The sequence below is a fragment of the Cinclus cinclus genome, chromosome 8 (assembly GCF_963662255.1).
Source record: "Cinclus cinclus chromosome 8, bCinCin1.1, whole genome shotgun sequence".
NCBI lineage: Eukaryota > Metazoa > Chordata > Aves > Passeriformes > Cinclidae > Cinclus > Cinclus cinclus.
Window position 1 is genome coordinate 18,862,110 of NC_085053.1, and position 14,454 is coordinate 18,876,563.

The 14,454-nt window shown below is 37.7% G+C and overlaps 1 protein-coding gene across 1 annotated transcript in view; it reads left to right on the forward strand.

The window, feature by feature from the left end:
- The first annotated feature begins 914 nt into the window (after positions 1-914).
- LOC134046793 (vitellogenin-1-like) overlaps positions 915-14,454 on the forward strand; it is a 42,423-nt gene continuing 28,883 nt past the window's right edge. The window contains exons 1-11 of the mRNA XM_062497558.1: positions 915-954; positions 1,256-1,276; positions 1,502-1,653; positions 4,080-4,331; positions 6,487-6,648; positions 7,336-7,487; positions 10,141-10,291; positions 10,392-10,549; positions 10,650-10,815; positions 11,880-12,002; positions 13,575-13,793. Of these exons, the coding sequence (XP_062353542.1) occupies positions 915-954; positions 1,256-1,276; positions 1,502-1,653; positions 4,080-4,331; positions 6,487-6,648; positions 7,336-7,487; positions 10,141-10,291; positions 10,392-10,549; positions 10,650-10,815; positions 11,880-12,002; positions 13,575-13,793 (1,596 nt within the window). The remainder of the gene's footprint in view (positions 955-1,255; positions 1,277-1,501; positions 1,654-4,079; positions 4,332-6,486; positions 6,649-7,335; positions 7,488-10,140; positions 10,292-10,391; positions 10,550-10,649; positions 10,816-11,879; positions 12,003-13,574; positions 13,794-14,454) is intronic.

Here is a 14,454-nt window from a genome sequence, read left to right on the forward strand (position 1 = left end):
GAGCAAACCCTGTCCTGACATAATTTTGCTAAGGATTGATTTAAATGTTATTGCTACAAGTGAGAAATTCTTTATATATTTCCCCAAGAGTGGCAGCAGCGAAGGCCCCATGAGAACCTGCTGAGAAGCTCCCAATGCTCCCAACTCATTGAGGTCCTGCTGGAAATGTAACTCACTTCTTATTAGATTCTTCTTATAAACAAAGAGATTAATTTCTCTCCTGTTTTCATAGTATAAACTTTCACTATTAGCCACAGGCTAATGTGATGGTCATACTGACAAGTTTTGTCTTTCCAGGTGTGGGTAACAAGATATGCTTGCAAAGACAGATGTGGCAGATAGCACAGAAAGGCAATTTCTCATTGCATGCCTATGAGTTGGAAGGTGTCTCAAGCCTAAATCTGTAAACCACAAATTCTCCTCTAAAAGTGAAGTTTCAAGGTTTGTCTCCGAAGCAGTGACCCTTATGAATTGTAAAATATCAGGAGATTGAAGACATGACTGAAAGAAAGCTAAATTATTAAGCATCCAGTTGTAATGGAGGAATTATATTTGTATAATTTAAATTTTAGGGGGTTTTTACTGTATAAATAGAATGTAGAGAAATGGCGGGAAATTACAGCCGGATATTTTAAAAATTAAATCTCTTTTCCAGCACATAACTGCCAAGGTATCCTGCTGAATTTCACAAGGCTCACAAACCTGGTGAGCTACATAGAAGTAAGGTAGCTGAAATCCGGAGTTGATTTGAAGTTGTCAGCATTTGTGACCTCAGAAATGTTTATTTTTTGATTGATCAATATGCATTCTAGAATACACTTATTTGTCAAACCAATGTGCCAAAAGAAACATGTGATATCACATGCCTTTATAAAAGGGAAACCCGTCACATTCACCTTTATTTTATCCCCATCATGAGGGGCTTGGTATTAGCCCTGGTTTTAACCCTGGTGGGTAAGTATCTAACTTATCTGCTTTGATCAATTGAAAACTGTATATTCAGGAAAAGCTTTCAGAATCGAAATATAGTTCACTCACAGATATGAGCATGTTATAGGAAAAATATTTTATTACTTCTTTTGCTGTTTAAAGAAAAAAAAGGTTTTGGCTGGCACTGAAATAAAAGTGAAATTAATTAGAAAGGGTTATGCTATATGTGTAAGATGAGATATAGCCTTTTATACTACAATACATTAACATTTTGGGGTTGTTTTTCTTTGTTGTTTCATTCCTCTCTTTTTTTCTTCTCTTTCAGGGAGCCAGCATCTTAATTACCGTAAGTAATTTTCCTATCAACTAATAAAATTATAATGAGTGAAGTTAAAAATAGAATCTGAAAAGCATATCGAGGTTTAATATAGCTTTACAGTAGCTAATTTTGTTCAGGTGTAATGCAAAAATGAACAAATTAATCTTTTTTTGTTCCATACATTCTAATGCAGGTACTCTAATATGTTCTTTACATTCTGCATAATATTTTATGGGAACCATTTCTTTGCAGAACCTGATTTCAATGAAAACAAGGTTTATACATTTGATTATGAAACCACGCTTCTCAGTGGACTTCCAGAGAAAGGACTTGCAAGAGCTGGAATAAAAATAAAAAGTAAAGTGGAGATAAGTGGTATTGGGCCAAAACTTTGTCTTATTAGGGTAAGAAAATGTATTCCATTTGAAAGGTGAAATTCTCATCATACTTAGCTTCTTTTTTAAGCTTTTGTGAAGTAACTAGGTTTCATCATGTGTTGTACTTACCCAGGGATAACGTAACTAACACTGTTATTTTTTTATCCAGTGCCCTAAATTCTATTTGCACTTTGCAAGGTAATTCTCAGCTCAAGACAACCTTGGGCTTGAAGGATTTCTTCTGCTTTGTGGTTAGGAAGACAATGGAATGTAACTTGAAATGCACAATAATTTATTACTGGATCAATCCAATTGTTTAGGACTGTACAACACAGGATTATTTAATCAACTGATTTCATAACCACCAGACAAAAGGCAATAAAACATGCGACAGTAGTTGCATGTGATTCAATATTTAGCATAATTAATGTCATCCTTCTTTTTTCTGAAGGGTCCTAAGTGACATTCTTTGCCATCCTCAATTGTATAAATTTACTGCTTGCTGAATAATTGCTGATGCTTTTGATTGTGTGAAATACACTTTTGTCCTTAACAGCAGCCTATAGCCACTTATAATGAGTGTATGGAAATGCATACCTCAATTGCTTTACACAAACTCCACTTAGTCTCATGCATATGGGGAAGAAAAAATTATCTTTTTAAAAGCTTTAATTTGACATATGGAAAACTTTAGATTAAAAAGACTGGTGACCGTCTGATAAATGTTGTAAATGTTGTAGCCTTCCAACCTGAATTAGCCTGCTGTTACTAGGTATTTTTGTAAGTTCAAATTATAACAGATCTAGATGGGAAATATTGCTTTTTCATGATGTTTGTAAGGGGATGGATTTCAAAACAAAGTAAAGCCAAGGAAATAAGAGTCACACATCTGCAGTGGTGAGTAGAAAACTTCCCTGCCAGAAAAGAGGAAGAAGCAATCTTGTCCTTATCCCAGATCCTCCTTCATTCCTGCCTGAATGGCTCTTGGTGTGCCAGGGTGAGTCTTCACCAAAAGTTGACCCCTGTTCTCTAAAACCCTCTCACATAATTTTACTGGTGTTACTGTATTCGTGAAAAGTTTCCATTTCAGAAATAATTTCAGGCAAGAAAAGGGGAAAAAAATCATAACTTTTTGGGCAAGTTCTAAGCTAAAGGTAATAGTACATTTATTCCCTTCTTCTCATGGAAAAGTTTATTTTGATGCTGTTATATTTAAATTAGATAGTTTGGAGGAATGGCTCAGGGAATTAAACTTTCATCTGCAGCCTACTAGTTCGCATTCAGCCCAAACAAAAAGCTGCGTTCCCTGGGCAGTTTCCAGCTGACAATTTTTTCATCACAAACCTACAAGTAAGAATTGCCAGCTGTGTTCAAAACCAAGCAGACAGCCTAAGTCCTGCCTGGGCCCCAAGGGCTGGGGAAAACTACCTCGCCCTGACCCTGCAGAGCAGTCCCAAACATGCCTGTATGCAATATGCCAGAAGCATGTCCAAGAGGCAGCATGAGGGATTTACTCTCTAACAGCCTTCCCTGTAAGCTTCAGTTACTGGGGTTGGCAGTGATCTCTACCAACAATAACAAAAATAAATATGAAAGTGCAGTCTCCAGCGATTTGCTGTATGAGGATTTAGTTTGTGTGGCTTTTTGAGAAATTAATCCGTGTCTTGCACCACATCACCAGCCTGAGGTGTCAGAGAAAAGTCTCTTTAAATTGTCAAAATATATAGAAAGGAAGGGTCCTCTGAGAAACTAAGCTAAACATGCCCATTCCCATGGGGTAGGAATTATTCAACTTATGCATAGTTTAGCACAACTTTCTACGCGCTTGGAGGTTGAGGCTGGAGCGTGAAGTGCAGAGTGGGGTTGGAGACAGTGCCTCAGCCTTTGGTTCCACTGCAAACAAGTAGGGAAGGACAATTTCTGTAATCTGCTGTCCACTGCTCAAACTAATTCTGCATGTCTGGCTGGCCTAGAGGCCATGTGTTTATTAGTTTCAGATTGCAAGAGAAAGTTAATGTTGCATAAAGCATCATTTACTCCTGCTGTGGACGATGTCATTTCCCTCACCGGGGTCACAGAGTGCAGGCAACAATTTCCTGCAGATCTTCCATACTACTTTTGGGTAGCAACCTGCTTCATGTGGCTCTTCTCTGGCTCATTTCTTTGCACAAGTCAACCTTTGGCAATATGGATTGTCTATGATACAGAACAGAGTGCAGTGGCTGTGGAAATATCAGCCATTTGCAGCGCTCTCTTTCCTTTTATATACAGAAATATGGGTATAGATGTTAGTTATGCTAAATTACAACTTCTAAGTTTCCTCTTTGAAGAAGCTTTGTGTTATTTAAAAATTGCATTTTTCATGTGGTTAAAGCTCTAGATCCTTATGTGTATTGAAAAAAAGTTAACTGGAGACAAAAGAAAATAGGAATTGTATTGCCCCTTTGTTCCAGGTTCACTCGATCGAAGCGGCAGAGTACAATGGTGTCTGGCCCACGAGCTCCTTCTCTCGATCACTGAAGCTGACCCAGGTCCTGACTGGGCAGCTCAGCAACCCCATCAAGTTCGAGTACAGCAATGGCCACGTTGGGAACATTATGGCTCCAGATTCTGTCTCAGATGATGGTCTGAACATCTACAGAGGGATTATCAACGTGCTGGAGCTGAGCATAAAGAAGATGCAGAATTCATACAGTTTACAGGAGGTGAGTTTTGGGTTTGGCCATTGTGGTGGCTTTGTAAATAAATAAACTTTCACTTCAGTCTTCTACCGCATTTTCTGAATTCATCCTTGACATAAACTTCACTTACAAGAAAGACCTAAGCTTGGTCATATGATTAAGTTTCATATGGGACAACGTTTGATGGAGATGTACTTTTAAATAAGACAACAGAAGAACATATTTTTAAACTGGTTGGTGGAAGTATTTTAGAAAATACAGTTGCAGAATTAAACCCTTAGAAAATCTGGCTTGTGATTCCAGAGAAAGTAAACTGTGAAAGATAAAGCCTACATAAAATATGAATACTGTATAAAACAAGCTTAAAAATACAGAATATTTTTAATAATATTAGAGTCAACAGTAATTTGACTTTTTCTACCAATCATACTTACTTTAATCTCTTCTAGCTCCTCTTTTAGGAAGAAAATAGTATATATGTCATAACATTACTGTAACAGCTTTGACAGTTGCACTTGATGCTCTGTTGGAAATTTCCACTGTTTTTCAAGTTTTAATATATTAGTCAAGGTCAATCATCTGATATTACTATTCACCACAGAAATTGCAATGTGTTTAGTTTTTGTGAAACCATATTTACATTGATTAGACTATATACAATTCAGAGATCAGCAAAAACCTTGAAATTATTATGCTTTCATTTTATTTTTATTGAAACTATAGACCAGAGTAACTCTAATTTTTTTTAATTTATTTTTGTGTAAGTGGAGTTGTTTCTGGGAAAGGAACTAGATGATTTAATTTTTTCGCACTGTTTGCTGCACATAAAATCTGGGTGGTGTTGTTGCATATTCTGCAACACTATTTTCTCATATCTAGTTTCACATCTTAATTCTTTCTAATTCAGTTAGCAATATGTTCTACTCTCACGGCTAGGCAATAGATGTGACTTCGCCTACTAGAATAATTTCCACATTTTCTTTGCTTTTCTCAGACAGCAACTGATTAATGAGCTTTGGCACCCTTGCTTGACAATCTTGAGTCACTCTGCAAAGGAAGATAAACGTTATTAGTCCCAAAATCTGAGCTGCAGAGAGGTTTAAAGGACTAAGCTGGGAAATTGTACATCCCAGCCTGTGGGTTCAGGGTATCTGAGCTGGCCATAAACTGCACACAGCCATGAAGTTCAGCTTGGCGGGAGTCCACTTCATCCCACTGAACAATCTGGGCTGGATATTGCCATTGAAAATCTGGATGTCTCTCCCATGCCCTGCAGTGTGCAGAGACCCACACCTGTATTTGCAGAGTACAAGACTTTCAGAAAGCTTGGGCAGCTCCTATTTCTAGCCTTTACCAAAGACACAGTGTCTCGGGGAATTCAGTTAAGCTGAAGATGAAGTGGGTACATCTTGCTTTCTAAATGCCACGTGACCATTTCACTGCTCACATAGCCCAGAGCTGGTCTCTGCACTAGCTATGCCATAAATAACAATAATAAAAAAATCAGGAAAATAACTCTTCCTCCTAAAATGCAATCAAGCATTTTTCTTCTACAAAAATATCACTGACTGTGGAAACTTAAAAGCTCTTATAAATGCATATGCTCAAAATATTATTGAAGAGCTCAGCTAAAACTGTGAACTCAGGAAGACCCACAATCAAAATTCTGTTATCCTGAAATTCTTTTTAATGATTGCTGGTCATATTATGACGGATCACTTGATATTGCAAGACCTGTTGCATAGGCATTTGTAAGCTGTCTGTAAAAGCAAGTTTTGAGGGCAGAATGTCATCTCCAACCTTGAAACACTTTGCTGTTAAGATTTTATTCTGACCAAATTATTTTGACACTTTGTTAATATTCCTCAAATAATATTTCATAATCAACAGTTCTAACTGAAAATTGTTACTACCTTTTCCTGAGGCTCCAAGTGAAACTTTGGGGACATTTAGTTCTCTCTGCGTAACTCTAATTTGGCTTACTGAAGATCCATACACATAAAAAAAGAGATGAAAGTAATGGTCATCACAGTTTTGCTTCTGAAGAGTATAAGGAAAAATAAAGCATTCATTTCCATTAGTAATTTTGAAAATCTGGAGTTAAACAGGAAATTTCATGTGGTGAAATGAAGCTTTGCATAATAGTGAACTTCTCTGAACCTGTTCTCATTTTTGCCAGGCTGGGATTGGAGGTATTTGTAACACAACATATGCAATTCAGGAAAACAAGAGAGCAAACTTAATCTATGTGGCCAAATCCAAGGATCTGAACAGCTGTGAAGAGAAAGTTCAAATTGTCACAGGTTCAGCATACACTCATCCATGCAAGACCTGCCAGCAGGTAAATCAGAGTGGTATTATGTATATGTATGCTATATTCTTATGCAGAACACCATTTGATATCCACACAATATCTTCATTTGAAATAGTAAGAGTGAGGGAAGACTCAGATCTGCTATATCCAGTTGTCAATATTTTCTTTCTGTATGAAAATGATCCCACAGGGAAGCAGAGGTCTGGTCTGCACACAGTCATGTACTGCAAGCACACTTGAGCTTGCTCAAAGTAGCTGGCTTGGAAACCATTAATTATCATCATGATTTAATTCACCTACTCTGTTGAGTATAAAAAGTCACAGTGTCCATTTTCTGCTGATCAAGACAGGTGTTGCTGCATTTTATTATAAACTTGTCTTTGAAATAAAAAAATTGTTGTGTTTTGTGCGGCTGTTCTCCTCAGAAAACTTGTCTGCATTTCAAGGCAATGACCAATTACTTAGATTTGGGAAAAGGAAAAAGCAGCTAACGCTTCTTAGCAGTAAAAGTAATGGAGACAGGCAGCATGCCTGACCTCTCCCATGGAAGTGAGAGCACAGAATTCATACTGATTACTCTTATGGCCAGTGAGCAAAACAGCCCTGGAAAATAAATGGGTTGAAGTGGGTGATGTAATAGCCTCCAGTCACAGAATTTCAAAGTTCAATGACTTTTTATTTTCTTTGTTTCATTGCTTTTTTTATACTATAAAGAAGAACAAGAATTCCCGTGCAACTGCTACTTACAATTACAAAATTAAATATATACGTAGTGAAGCTGTAATTACACAAGCTGATGTCGAGGAAATCCACCAGTTTGCACCCTTCAACGAGATAACAGGAGGAAATGCTATCGTAGAAGCAAGGTATACATATTCCTTTAATTCAGCAACTCAGAAATCTGAGTGAAGGTCCATAAGTGAAATAAATCCTATACTTCCACAGCCTATTGTTTGCCACTATTTAATTACATAAAATCCCAAACAGCTCATAAAAACAACCTTCATTGTTAGTTGTAAATCTGAAACATGCACATCACTATCCAAATTTTGTTAGCTAAACTTGGCAGGACTTGACTATTTTATTTCTCAGGGATATTTAATTTTAAAAAAAGCCACAAAAGCCAAAACAAATGTAATTCCATCTGAGAAATTGTGAACTAATATATTTGAAGTAAAATACTTTGAAAGACAGTTACTCGGGAAAGAGAGTTCCCTGGAAAATAATAATGCAGTAAGAGATCCATGGAGACTAGTTCACAAGAAACCTAGATAGGACTTTGGATTCCTAAATACCATGGGCAGCTTGCAAATCTCCCATCAAAACTGTTTCGTGATAGGAAATTGAGTTTTATTGCAAAACAATTGGGCACAAGGCATGTTAAATGCATTTGCTTTATCACAGTAAATGTTGCATATTTCTTAAAGAAATTTGGAGCAAAACAAGAATATGGTTGTCTATGAAATTGTGCCCCTAACTCAAGCGGTCAAAGTTTCAGTATTTGAAAATTTGTTCATCTATCAAATTCATTTATTGAGAAAAATTTTAGTTGCCTATTTAATTATGGACTCTCCTCACTAAAGGGAGAGGCTTTTTGCATAAATGTCACAGTGTGGAAGATGTTCTTTAATCCCACTCTACAGCTGTTGTAATCTTCATTGTTCTATTAGCTCTGAAGGATCTATTGGTTTAATATATAAAAGCCAAAACGAACAAACTAACAAAAAAAAAAAAACCAGAACCATGAAAGTGGCTTTACTATTTTATGCAATCATGGTGTAGATAGACACAACTGCAGTTCTTTTATGAAATTATAGGTTTTTGTGAGTCAACATTAGTCTGGTGACAATGGGCTTACGATGCTTTACACTCTCCTCCTGCAGCCTGTAGAGATAGACCTTACTGAAGACATTCTCAGCTCTCAGAAGGGTAGTACCTTTACTTTTCCCATTTTCTCTGCATTTTTATCATTACCCAGCTGAAGGGGACAAATATAAGATAGTTGGGAAGATGTGACTATCTCACTCAAGTCTTCAGAAGTTATTTCCACAATGCATTCCCTGTAAAAATAATGATCTATCAAGGCCTTAAAGCACTTGGAGCTGAGTTTTCAGACCTGCTCAGCATAAGACTCTTGCAGCACCTTTCAAGGCCAAGAGAGGTTTTATTACTGCTTCACCATTATAATCCTATCTTTAGCATTCATTTGCTCTTCTCTTCACAATACAGCATTTTCCCATCTATTCTAGGCAGATATATCTCTCCCCAAAACAATGAAAATGAAGACATAATAGATTTATCATGCTTTGAAAGGGAGAATTAAATTCTGCCCAGTGTACCTGATGCTATACTCACTAACCCAAATGCCCTTCAATAATATTCTATAAAATTTCAAGAGAGAAAAAATCTCTAATGATTCTGTAGCAGTATCTATTCAAATTCCAGTGGTTTGTCTGTAAAGCGGTTGTATGCTATTTTTCCGTAGCAGTTCTCTGCAATCCATATGGAAGGAGTGAATAGAAGTGATACAGAAGATCACAGAGTTTCTGAAATAAATGCACCAATTTTCTACAGAGATTTTGAGAGACTCTATAGTACAGCAATATTGCTTTTGGAATGTTTTCAGTTGTTCAGTACAAATGCCTAACTTTATCATAGCGTCCTAAATGACCCATTTTAGGTAGGATAGGTTGCATCTCTTTCGCTGAAAACGTAAAAAGACAGCAAATATTTACAAAGACAGTCTCTCATTGGAATTATTCTTAATAACAAATGATGAAGGTTTGTTGATTCTTTAAAACTTTTCAAAAGGTTGAGCACTTTTCCAAAGACTAATCCTGAGTTTATGCAGCCCTTTTTGTTTGGTAAATCCAATTTAAAGCTTAATGAGAACTTTCTTTTGTAGTCCCCAGGATATTCAGCTTACCAAACAAAATGGGGAGGGAATTGTAACAGTTCAAGTAAAAAGACTGTAGCATTTCTTATTGTATCTAAAAACTTTCAATTCTATTTGAAGCTTTCAGGAGAGACACAGACACATAACAGCTTTTATGAACTTCTTAAAATGTTTAAATTAAGTCGTAATTTCTGAGCAAGTTTCCCATCTGTGTTTTTGTACAGTCCACAGTTTACTCCTTAAGATACAACATGTGCTTCCTGCGGTGTGCTTCAGGCCAGAGCTTCTCACCTCCCTCTTCTGTAAATTCTCAATCCAAGTTATTCCCAAAGGAAGGCAGGACCTGGCTCCGATCTGAGCCCTGCTGTGCAAGTGCACACCTTCTCAGAGAATAGTTCTGAACAGCATGTCCAAATGCATCTGTCTGTAAATATCTTTGCCCTCAATAGCAAAACCTTTTGTAGTTGCATTGCAATGTGGAGAAGCAGAATTACTGGGGGTTTGGGTTTTTTATTTGCTTTTTTTTGTTTGTTTGTTTTTTGGTTTTTGGTTTTTTGTTTTTTGGTTTTTTTAGTTTGTACCCTGCATCTTGTGATGTTTTCTTCCTGGGTTCTCCATTCTAGGCAGAAACTTGCTTTGACTGATGTGCAGAAGCAGAAGGCAGAAATCCCACCAAAAGAGTACCAGAATCGTGGATCTCTTCAGTATCAGTTTGGCAGTGAATTGCTTCAGCTTCCTGTCCACTTGTTCAAAGTAAAAGATGTTGAAAGCCAGGTAAAGCCCGGCCAATGGAGAGATTCTTTGTTGGAGAGTTAAATCCACGAATGTGGGAAACAATTGCATGTGAGCTTCCTACATTTTCCTCTTTCTGCAGATAGAGGAAAGCCTGCAAGAATTAGTGGAGGCCACTTCTGACCAGCTTCCCAGTGATGCACCAGCAAAAGCTCTCAAGCTTCTGCACCTCTTCCGTGCAGCAAACGAGGAGAATTACGAATCGGTGTGGAAGCAATTCTCCAATCGGCCAGCGTACAGGTACAGGCAATGAAGGTGGTGCTGCTTCTGCTGGAGACCCTCTGGAATGCCTGTGCTCAGAGGCAGACTTGGAAAATGCTGCTTGCCTTTCCCATTACAGGCGCCACATTTTGGATATAATTCCTGCAGTGGCCAGTCACCGTGCACTCAGGTTCCTGCGGCATAAAATAGAAAGGCAGGAGCTCACCAGCTGGGAAGTGACTCAAACAGTGCTTGTGGCTCTGCACTCCAGCACTCCAACTCGGGATGTGATGGAGGAAGCAAAGGTAGGATTCTACAAACACTCACAAATCACTCATTGCTGATTCTAGCATCTGTTGTATTTATTCTTTTGACAAGGTAGCAAAAGCTTTGAAAAGATAAAGGTTTTATGTCCTCTAGTGAGATTGAAAGAGTTTTGTTTCCTGAGTGTCTTAAGGAGAGGAGAACGCAAATCAAAAGGGTAAAAATGAGTCCAGAATGAAACAGGAAATAATGACTAAAATACCCCTAGGGACAGAAGTTGCTGCTGCAAGCAGTAGCTTCTAGTCTCTCTTTTTCCAAATGTAGTTTATATTATATCTGATTAGATCTCTGACTGTCTACAAAGACAAGGGAGCAAGAAATACATGTTTGTTATATCTGCATATTTGTCCTAATTGCCCTAGAAGGATGGGTATGAATTAGAGAAGATCTGCAAAAACCAAGGGAATTATGTCAATGTGAAGGCCATGTCTGAGAAAGTCTAATTTTTTTTTCTGTCTATGCAGTGTTTAATCTCAGTCTCAGATGCAAGAACTCATCTCTGCCTACCCTAGATAGAGACAGTGAACTGCAGACTAGAATTTTAGCCTCAGTTAAAGCCATGACAGCCCAGCTGTTACTGTGTGCTGGTGCTCTGATCCCACGCAAGAAACCAGTGGGGTGGTGCCTCCTGTCAGCTCTTACATTTATAAAAAATATTCCTGTCTGCCCAAGTAGTGAGGTCCATTGACAACAAATCTCAAATTCATTGTACCTATAGCTGAGGCACTCATAAAGTACAATGAATGTTTCTTCAATAAAATGCAATTTTCCATTCCATAACTGGGTGATCTCTTTGCTTTGGGTTATAGTCTATGCCAAATTTAAATCTGAAACACAGTAAAATAAATAGATCTGCCTTTCAGATATTACTTGGAATTACTTTACAATTACTCTGTCAAATACAGTACTGTCCACAGATTAACTGAAAATCCATCAACAAAATAAATATCAAAAGCCTGGTTTTGTCTTTCATTGGGCAGAAACATATTTTTCCATAATGTTTCTCTTCATCCATGGTAGTAACAAACAACTGCCTTCTCCCTAGCTCATTGTAAAGAAGCATTGCCCTCGCTCAAGCTCTGTGCTTGGGAAGGTTTGCCACCTCAGCTACGCGTCACTGTGCCACAAACAGTGCTCCTCCTCTGACTCCTGCTCCGAATGTCTCCAGGTAACCACATTGTTATTTACCATTTAAAAGAAAAATTAGCCACTGAATTCTTTTTTCATTATTCAGAAAGCTGTATTTTGCTTCACTACACTCTTTCCTTTGGGGAAAAGAACCCCCGTTGGTTAAATAAAGCGTTTTTATCTTCAGATTAGCACACGAAAGAGAGTGAGAGGAAGAAGCAAACAATTCATAACACTTTCTATCTGAGTATCTCTGAGTGCTTTATTGCCAATTATTAATTAAGTCCTGTGACATTGTTCAAAAATACTTTAAATATAGGTACTATGCATATTTATAAATTAGCTAAGTGACACAAAAGCCCAGGTTTTTGTCAGAATTAATGTATCCCAGCCAGAAGCAGAACCCAGTCATCAACATAGGGTATAAGGTTGTTATAACAGCAGTGACACCCTCCCTGTTCTACACTGCTTTTAATCAGCAGGCTTCAAGACAATTTGAGCAGTCATTAAATAGCATTTCCCAGTTCTAAAAATGCATGTCATGTTTTACAGGGGCCAACCACTCAGCCAGTAACAGGGAGGGAAAGAGAAACGTGTGCTTAGTCTTTGGCACCCATCAGTCCACCATCCCCGTGAGAGCAGGGTGTTCCAAACACACTGTGTGCCTGACATGATGTTTTCCCTGTACTACATAGGCACAGCCAACATTCCTACAAACGTCTCCTGTGCTACAATTGCCACCAATGATCTTGAGCTAATTAAATCTGAGAAGCCCTGTGCCAGAGAATGAAAATTCTTTCCCAAAGCAAATGATTGTTTAGGCTTATTCAATGCATTTCAGATGTCCCTTCATTTGATTAGTAATGTCAAGCAGACTGTTTCTGTGTCATCAAGGCAACTCAAATGTGTTATTTTAAAGTACAGAATCTGTATTGAAATTGTTCTCTAACATCTCAGTTTCCTTTTTAGAGCCATTTGTTATCATTTAAAACTGGTATCTATTAGGATTTAGTTCTTTGCTCTTATTCAGCCTTCAGACAACTACCTCTAATCTTACCACTCTAATGGGAGTGTGATCCAGTTGCTTACAATGAAGGCTGTAAAATGACCTGATTTTTTGGCAGTGATCTCATTTTCCATCTATTAATCCACACTGAAAAGAGGCTGTCAGCTGCTTAAGGGCACCACCACCAGCCATATCTTCAGGAATCCTTTTTAAGGGTCTGAAGGTTTAACTGTGTCTGTATTTTTGCACCTGTCTTCAACCATGAGAGAGAGAGAGATGTTCAAACAGCATTATTTCAGGGTTCCCACCTTACCCTGAAAGGCTGTGAGCTCTAAGTCCTAGCCATTATTTTTTCTTTTAAAAATCTTTCTTGATTACTTTAAGGTAGAGTGATGAAGAAGCTGCTCATTGCAGCTTTCTTGGCTATACTTGTTCTATGAATAAAATGCTCTATTCATGAGGGGGGGGAAAAAAGAATTTGAAAATATTTAAAATAAATTAGTTGAACAAACTGAAATTATGGAAGTTAAACCCCAGGACAGTCTGGTGGATGGAATTTGGATAAGACCTGGAATTGAACTCAACAGATTTGTTTTCATTTTTCAGCTTCTTCATGGCTTTGCAGGAGAGGCATTGAGCAAGTCTAGCACAGAAGAAATTTCCCTGGCTTTGAAAGCCCTTGGGAACGTAGGACATCCAGCCAGCATCAAGCACATCAAGAAGTTTTTGCCAGGATATGCAGCTGGTGCTTCAGATTTGCCACTCAGGATCCATGCGACTGCTGTGATGGCCCTGAAAAACATTGGCCTGAAAGACCCCAAAATGGTAAGAAAACAAAGCTGCCTCCTTTAGCCTTGTGGCTTCCACTTACAAGGCTGCTAATAGATAATGGCTGATGAGGGATAAACAGTTCTTTTTTTTAAAAAAAAGATAACATTATTTAAAAAAATGCTTAGCGATTCCTTGGTAGGCATGTCTTATTTCTTTTGACATTAACCTCCAGTATTTCAGACTGCAACAAAAAAAGCCCATTAAATGGATGCATTCATTGTTGTGGAAGACAAATCGGTATTTCCATTGCAAACATTTCGTTTCCAAGGACATTAGGCAGAAAACTAAATTATTGACCCAAATGCGTTTAGTGCTACTTCACCTTCTCCGTGTGAGAGAACCACAAAACAAGGTTTTCAGAGAATTGACATTTAATACCAAGTATCACATCTAATCGTAATTCAAGACTAGATTTTATTGTAAATAGGTACCAGGGGTTTGCATCCTAATTACAAATTTACAGACATTGTGCAGGCTTAAGTCATAAACTGAACATTTACTAAATTTGACTTTTGTCCCTGAGATAATTGTTAGAATTCACATACAATGCCTACACCAGCCTGCTCTCATCAACCACAGACATCACTTTACAATCATTTTCACTTTGAAGAAATCTGTTTTTAAAAGGAAACCTTTTCAAAGTTCACAAGATTTT